Source organism: Gossypium hirsutum, chromosome D11 (assembly GCF_007990345.1).
Source record: "Gossypium hirsutum isolate 1008001.06 chromosome D11, Gossypium_hirsutum_v2.1, whole genome shotgun sequence".
Classification (NCBI taxonomy): Eukaryota; Viridiplantae; Streptophyta; class Magnoliopsida; order Malvales; family Malvaceae; genus Gossypium; species Gossypium hirsutum.
This window is the reverse complement of record NC_053447.1, coordinates 11,208,549-11,216,303: the sequence shown is the minus strand read 5'-3', so window position 1 is coordinate 11,216,303 and position 7,755 is coordinate 11,208,549. Positions and strand designations below refer to the sequence as shown.

General features: G+C 36.0%; 1 protein-coding gene across 2 annotated transcripts; it reads right to left on the bottom strand.

The window, feature by feature from the left end:
* Positions 1-2,032: 2,032 nt before the first annotated feature.
* LOC107912366 (poly [ADP-ribose] polymerase 2) lies at positions 2,033-7,721 on the bottom strand. 2 transcript variants are annotated; one of them, XM_016840500.2, is made up of 18 exons: positions 7,567-7,721; positions 7,203-7,485; positions 6,956-7,110; positions 6,741-6,822; positions 6,319-6,554; positions 6,001-6,127; positions 5,779-5,834; positions 5,236-5,309; positions 5,049-5,095; positions 4,921-4,970; positions 4,693-4,755; positions 4,029-4,109; positions 3,726-3,836; positions 3,552-3,627; positions 3,184-3,326; positions 2,733-2,806; positions 2,403-2,505; positions 2,033-2,305 (listed from the first exon to the last, which is right to left on the bottom strand). In XM_016840500.2, the coding sequence occupies exons 1-18, from the start codon at positions 7,648-7,650 to the stop codon at positions 2,213-2,215; spliced, it is 1,938 nt and encodes a 645-aa protein (XP_016695989.2). In that variant the 5' UTR covers positions 7,651-7,721; the 3' UTR covers positions 2,033-2,212. The 2 variants fall into 2 exon arrangements, with proteins under 2 accessions (XP_016695989.2, XP_016695991.2); XM_016840502.2 differs by lacking the exon at positions 4,029-4,109.
* Between the last annotated feature and the right edge of the window lie 34 nt (positions 7,722-7,755).

The window sequence follows — 7,755 nt, the reverse complement described above, 5'->3', positions numbered from 1 at the left end:
CAAAGGAGAGAGAGATAATAAGGTGAGGAACCCATGTTGGAGAAAGGGAGCACGTGCAGAAGGTGATATATATATATGATATATGTGGCACCAATTCAAGCACTTTCTGCACGTGCCCTGCTTCTCCAACAAGGAGCTACGCACCCACCACAACATCCATCACTCATATTGAGTTGGAAAGGTACGTTGAGAAGCTGTGAAAGAGATGCATGAATTGAAGAAGCTCAAGTACTTATATAAGTGCAAAGAGAGAGTGAAATGGAGGTGAGGGACAGAGCTGGCCCCTTTTTTTTAATTATAGTTATTTTATTTTGTAACGAGCCCAAAGGCAATGGCCATTGGGCAACGTGTAAAGAAGGGGAGCTATATGTGAGAAAATAAAAAGGAAAAAAAATCTCTGACAAAAGAAAGCCAAAAGCCAAAAGGCCTGGGATGCAATCATATATAGTAGTTGTAAGCAAAGCGAAGAAATTAAAAGTAGAGATATCTAAGGAAGACCAAGGCTCTGCCTCAATGGCTGGCTACCATTGGATCAAGAATCTCGTGCCATGATATCAGGTCCCACCACCATTTATGGTATGGGCCCATTTATTTATTTATTCTATATGATGTGTGCTTGCTTGAGGCTGAAGAACCTCAACCAGTTGTGTTGTGTTGGTGGAAGAAGCAGAAGAGAATAACGTAACAGTGGAAGTAGACGTAGGCTTTGCGTGTTGGGTTCAAACGTGCAAGCTTTCGAGTGTTTTGTATCAATGAGCATGTGAGGAAGGGGGCCTCCCTAGGTTGATATGATTCACTGTTGTGTAAATGTAGGCACCAGCTTTTTTTTATATATATATCGACCAACCATTTAAACTAAATCCGGATTCCCTGCAATTTTGATGGCCTTATGTCATACATGACAGGGATTTAGTGCATGTAAGCAAACCAAAGCTATGGTCGCAAGGTTTGAAAAAGAAGAGAAAGAAAATCATAATCATTTACCAAATCGTGCTAACATCAAAAGAAAGGAGCAAAAAGTGTCCAAATACTCAGAGTTGTAAGACTGATGGCATATCGAACAAGTAAAACACCAAGTCGCATATCTTCTCAAAAACCACTTATTCCATCCCCTTCCTTTCAATAAATCAATAAAATTTATCACTAATACGATATCCTGAATTAACTTAAAATCGACTTTCAGTAGACAAAATAGTTAAAACTGAAGCTCAAAAGCTCTGTTTATCTAAGAAAACTATATGTACACACAAGCACAGTTGAAAGTCCATCTAAAATAAATTGCAGACAGTGGTGTCACCCATTAATAACACCAATTTTGTGTGGTGGAAGAACATAGATTCTGAGCAGAAGCCATCATCAAAATCTAATTTAGAGACATAAATGCTAGCTAGCGTGTTGTGTCGTGGGTATTGTAGTAAATGCCTTACTTGGTCATACACTCAAAAAATTTCCAACAAGCTATAAGTAAAAGTTCTCCATGCTTTGATTGATGCATATATTTGACTTTGCTTCCAACAACAAAGAAACAGCTATTAAAAATAACGGCCGACGTATGTATAGCCCTATCATTTCAGTTTGACTATCGGTCATGCTATGCCATCATCTAAAATGAGATATAAACATATTATGAAAGCATTGGAAAAAAAATCAGCACTTCATAAATAATCTAATGAGTATGTGGTTTTGTTTTAAAATTGGTACTTATAAATGTTTTCTATTTTATATATATTAATTAAATAAAAAGAAAAAGAAAATGTTGATTTAAAACAATAATCTTACACCAACCGATATAAGTTAACCAAAACACACCAAGAATGGAATTTGAACAATCTAATATCAGTTTGAAACCAAAACAGAATGTTGTTTATATTGAAGTCAAAGGAAGCCTTTAATTTATTGTTGATAGGAACCTCTATTTATAGAAATAAAACGAGTTACTAATTCAAAAATACTATTTCAAAATAATTTAAATCCAAGATAATGATAATAACAAATTTATTCAAATCTAAGACTACGCCTATGGGATTTCGAATTTCAGAGAAGAAAAAGGAATGGGGTTCATTTTGTCTAAAACGTATGAAACAAGTCCCCTGCCTGGTATCATACACGGGCTACAGAGCAAATGCAAATATGTTTCATACATTTACAACATATAGATTACAGATCAAAATTCTATCAAAACCAGGCAGTAAATCAACAAATGTGCGGACTACTACTTTGTATATTTGAAACTAACTTGAATCAAGTAGCGCATCCTTATCTGGTCGACATTGTAGACTACATATTCATTGTATAATAAAGCACCCTGCAAAGGAAATTCCAAATGCATATAGCAAACATAAGATATTTTATTAGTTTCAGAAAAAATGATTGATTTCCATGAATAAATTTCTTAATCTTACCTTCCGTTTTTGCTCCTTTGGTTTTCCTAGGGGAACTACAACACCATCATCAAGTGACTGGGCTTCAGAGGGATCCAGTGCAGTTGCACCAACACCCTTTGTGCTGCAATACAGAATCAATGTCATATTAACATGTTTTAAAAAGAGAAGGACAGAACTAATGTCGATGTTGCTCACAAATGGTACAATATAAACAGGAGACTCTAAATGGCATGACGCAGGAAAAAGCTCCTCATGGTTTTTAGTTGTGCATTTGGAAAGTCCTAAGTTATTAGAAACACATATATGCCAGTTATTTATAAGCAATTTGTTTAGTTAAAATTTACAAACCTCAACTTCCCATCCGGCAGCTTATCAGCATCGCTTTTAGCTTGTAGAAGCTCAGCCATGTCTCCCAGGGCAACCTAAAAAGAGATATATGTCTTATGAGATATAAGCCAAAGGAATGATTATAATACACAGAAGGACAAGGGAAAGCAGACATGCAGAAACAGGTAGCAAGCAGTCAATTTCTGATTTCCAAGAAAATTCAAATGCACAGCATCAAAATAATGAGATCATGATAGGAAACTAATTTTCGCTGAGTGAAAATTAATCAGTTTGAACCACTGATACAAAGAGTATCTGGTTAACTAGTCGCTGTGATAAGGAAATACTCGGATTGTAATTTCTGATAAAAATGCATAAACTTGACACAATAATTTAACACGGTTTATGGTGGAACCATCATTATATTCCAGGTTATTACCAAAAATATCATTTGAACTGATTGAAGAACTACCTCACATAGAAGCAACACCCCAGTCGTGAAGGCAGAATTAGTATAGCAATAATTTGCACTTTTGGAGAACATATCAGCAAAGTAAACCCCCTTCCCAAACATGTAACCCGTGGCAGGCGCTTCAGGTGGAGCAATGCGCAAACCTGATGGATGATAAGTACAAGATACAGTTAGATGTGGTTATTGACAAACACATTCCACATCCCACTCAAACATCCTGGACAACATGCAAAACGACAGAGAAAAGGAAGGACCTTGATACAGAATGCCAATCCCAAGATCCAGAAACAGGAGAAAATAGGAAACACATGCTACCCACAAATCTCCATACATAACTACATTTAGAAACAAAAGAGAAAAGGATAGACCTTGGGACAGAATGCCAGTCCAGTTAGTAAGCCGAGAACCATGCCACAACAGCATTCTATTTTTTGTTCCAGAAAACTGCTCAGGTAAGAAACCATAAAGTTAGACCAATACTAATCACTTGGTAGAACGGACATTCTACAGGTAACATGGAAATAATATTTCATGAGAGGCACCTTTTTAAAGCGTTCACTTTCACCGTCTCTTCTCACCGCGAATATTTGAACAACATCAACTGTATAATTTGAATGTGTCTGAGCATGAGTATTCTGAATATACTTTACAATCTGATCCGGGGAAGAAAAAAGAACAGAGAAAATGTAAACAAGCTAGTTTCCAAAATGCATTGCTAAACTATTCTGCAAATTTAATTTTTTTTCAAAATTGGAAGAGGGCCCCAAAAAGAAAGCAGATAGTTACAAATTGCTTAAGTTTTATTTTGAATTCAAATTTCTAGTGCTACAAAGATGAACAAATACCATAGCGAACTCCTCAGTATCATTGTCAAGAGGAAACAGTTCACAGTGAAGCTGTTGGTACCGATAATATAAAGGATCTTCCTAAACATTCCGCACAAAATTAAGTTAGAGAAAAATTTTAGAGCATACATAACCTAATGAGAAAGAACAGGAAAAACATAAACATCTCAACAATATTTGTGTATGTATGCATATATGGACACATCAGTATAACAAAAGAAATTAGAGATAGAAGAAATTTGGGTGCTAAAATTAACTAATACCCAAATTAAGCTCACTATAATACAACGATTGTATAAATTTTTTAGCAGTTGGCTAAAAAAAGAACTACAACAGTTCAAATGTTGATAGAACATGGTTGTAGCCTGCAGGCCATATGGTTTACAGGTCATACAAATACAGCACTCATAAATGAAAAATAAGCTCTACAACAAACTCAACTTTATCCACTATTTATGTATGATGCATATGAAGAAAACAATATTGTCAATTGGCTAGCAAAATACAATTATGTCCTGCATGCAATGCTTGTTAGGCATGCAAAAACTTTTAGTAGTTTAAAAATCAACTTACGGTTCAGCTTATTTAAAGGGTTCACTGAAATGGGAGATTTAAAATGGGGGAAGAATGTAGAAAAGAGCATCACAGAACAGGAGTAAAATACCTCCATCGTAATGTCATCCATTAATAATTTTGATGCGACCTCTATTTCTCCCAGGGCTTCAACCTTCAATTACATAAGAGGAACTGAGATTGCCCTTATTGAAGGAAACAACTAAAAAAGTTGGCACAAACTTGTAAAAATGCTCAGGTATGAAAACAATACTTGATGTTACTAAAAGCTGCAAGGGCAAATAGTTAAAACAATAGAGGGTAGTTAGGTATATATCACCATTTCCAACTTCTTTTTCAACTTCTGAGGTGTGTCGATGACAAAATCACCTGCCACATATAGTTCTGTGTCAGTTGTAATATTGTTATTGGGTATGGTTAGAGGAGGAGATGAAGAAGAAGACTCACGCATTTTTCTAAATCCAAAATCATGTGGAATCACGGTGTAAAATTCCCTGTAATTAAAAAGAAAAAAACGAATGATATTCACATTTCAACATGAAGAGTTCACGGAAAATAAACATAAACCCAATATCATAAAGCATTTACTATTATGCATATCTAACAAAAGTTGGATAAAACTTAAAGTTCTTACGAACTTAATTGCTCAAGCTTGCTCCTGTTTGACTGGTCAATCACATCAGCAATTTTCTTTAAGACATCATACCCCTGAACATATCCAAGCATAATTAATATTTTATTTTCAATAAAAAAAGATACTAATTAACAAATGTAATGCCAATGTTGTAGTTACTGCAGGCTTGAGAAAACAAGCATGCAGAAGCACTGTGAAACAAAGACATCTGCAATAAGATCGATATCAAGAAACCATCGTAAGACAAAGCATAGCAGGAAGTTCGGGACCATAATGGATGGAAAAGGGGTACTCAACTCCAAACGTAGATTAAGGGGCAGATTAAAGAAGTAATCTGAACGCTCAAAAAGTTCAAAGCAGCTTACACTCACTGACACAATGACCAGACTAGACCGTCAATATTTAAAATTAGTTTAGAAAGGTATACCTAGCATGTAAATAATCACCAAAGTGGAATACTTTTTTACCTTCTGAAGTCTCTTATATTTTCTAACCACAAAAGATTTCAAAAAGAAATGTTTTGTGCATGTCTTGAAAAATCACCTTTAAAATTGTGGATTTGCTTAGCTTACCAAGAGGCAACTTGTCAGCATTGTATCCTAAAGACAACCACAACATTTATAGGAAATATTAGCAGGCAAGAATATAATAAAAAGGATTTTACAAGGCTTTAGAAAACCAAATGAAGCAAACATGGCTTAAAAATTGAACCAGACATCTCTCATGTATATAAATAGTTCAGGTAACAATTGTAAACTAACTAACCTATTTCCATCATTTGTTGCTTCATCATGCTGATATTGCATATAATAGAGATAAACTTAGCAACACGTTGTTCAAGCTTTGTCTCCCGCAATTGAGCACCAATGGAAGAGTTAGCCTTTCTTTTGACCTGAATATAATAATTAAGAAGTCAGAAGAAATTCAACAGGCAATTAAAGCTCCAAGACTAGCATAGATTACATGATTTTAGGCAAGCAAATATTGTGCTTCATAAACATTAAGGCAAATTAGAAAGAGGAGGACAGTGGGAGAAGGTAGAGGAGCCAGTAAGTCATCTGTTTATGTGTTAAAATAACTCACATCAGATTCCTTTTCTTTTTCATCATAGTCCATCTCCAGCAAGGTGTAGCACTTTGGGTGACAAACAAAGTCTTTTCTGTTGTACCAATAGTTTTTGGTCTTGTTAAAGAATTTGGTTTGAAACTCATCAATTGCGGCTTGTCGTGAAGTAAAGGGGCCATGTAACTTAATTTGACCCTTCACACCAACTCTACCCCATCTGTTATGAACCATGTATGTCTTCGAGTCATCAGATTCTGTGAGAAAATAATAAGGAAATCATTTTCAAAGTAGAACTAGCAAATATCCCCCCCCCCCAAAAAACTCCCCAAAAAGGAAGTGCATAGGTCTATACAAATGAAATTGGAAGAGAAAGATACTTAAAGCAATAAATTTGAAAACCAGTGGGGATAAAACGCATAACATTATAACGAAGAACTAACCTAGAAGCTGGATCACAAAGAATTTGTTATTGTTTTGCCCAACATTCGTCTGATTTAACATGGCATCATAGATATCATCACCCTGAATCACAGAAATTAAAATATTAATTCTTCTGTTCTGGAAATGTATATTCTAACAAAGAATATAGCAGGCAGGCAAAATATTTTTCAAAATGACAGGCTCAAAAAATGGAATTCAAACAGCAAAGACTAGCCTTTTGTAGAACATGATAATGAGCCTTTATGTCATCTGGGATCCCTTGATCCAGAACAGCCACCCCTTTCTTTGTGGCCGTAACGATTTTCTCCTCCTTGCTACTTTCCTTCTCTTCTTCTTCTTCTTCTTCCTCTTCTTCTTCTTCTTCTTTAACTACCCACGCAACAAATAAAGAAACCCCTTTCAGTCTTTCATAAATGGAACTAACCAACAAAATGAACCAATAAAACCGAAAATCATCTTACCAGGAAGAGGATTCTTGTCGGCATCTTCACAAAGCCTCTCGAGAAGTTCCTTTTTGGTGCCAACAGTGGAAAGACGTCGAAGAGTAGCTTGTTCGCGTAATTGCTTGACATTCATTTGTCGAAACTCCTCAACGGCATTGACTTTGTCCGAATCCTCGTTATTACAGACATCCGATTCCCTCCCTCTTTTTCTCTTGTTATTTCCGATTGCATTATTAGCCTTGCCTCCATTTTCCTCTTCTTTCTTCCTCTCCTTGAGCAAAGCATCCTCCAGTCTCAGCACCTGTTATAAACAGCTCATATCAGTAAAAATGAACAAAGAACAAAGGGGCAGATAAAAAGAGTAAAAAGTAGATTGGGCAACCAGTAAGGGCTTGGTCCCGATTGTGTCAAGCCCACGCTGGGCGAGTTCGTCTCGGAGCTGGCCTACTTTCAGCTTCCTTGCCATGTTCTTCGATGAGCAAAGTGCGGGAGAAATCGTTTGAGAATGTAAGAAGGAAATGGAGGGATACACATTAATACGGCGACAAATGTGCTTCAAAACGCTGTCGTT

Excerpts from the sequence above, each read along its gene's own strand:
- LOC107912366 (XM_016840500.2), bottom strand. The coding sequence starts at position 7,650 with ATGGCAAGGAAGCTGAAAGTAGGCCAGCTCCGAGACGAACTCGCCCAG. Across the intron at positions 6,555-6,740 it reads CTTTGTGATCCAGCTTCTAG|AATCTGATGACTCGAAGACA; the intron begins GTTAGTTCTTCG and ends ATTTTCTCACAG. Across the intron at positions 4,971-5,048 it reads TTTTGGATTTAGAAAAATGC|GTGATTTTGTCATCGACACA; the intron begins GTGAGTCTTCTT and ends TATATGTGGCAG.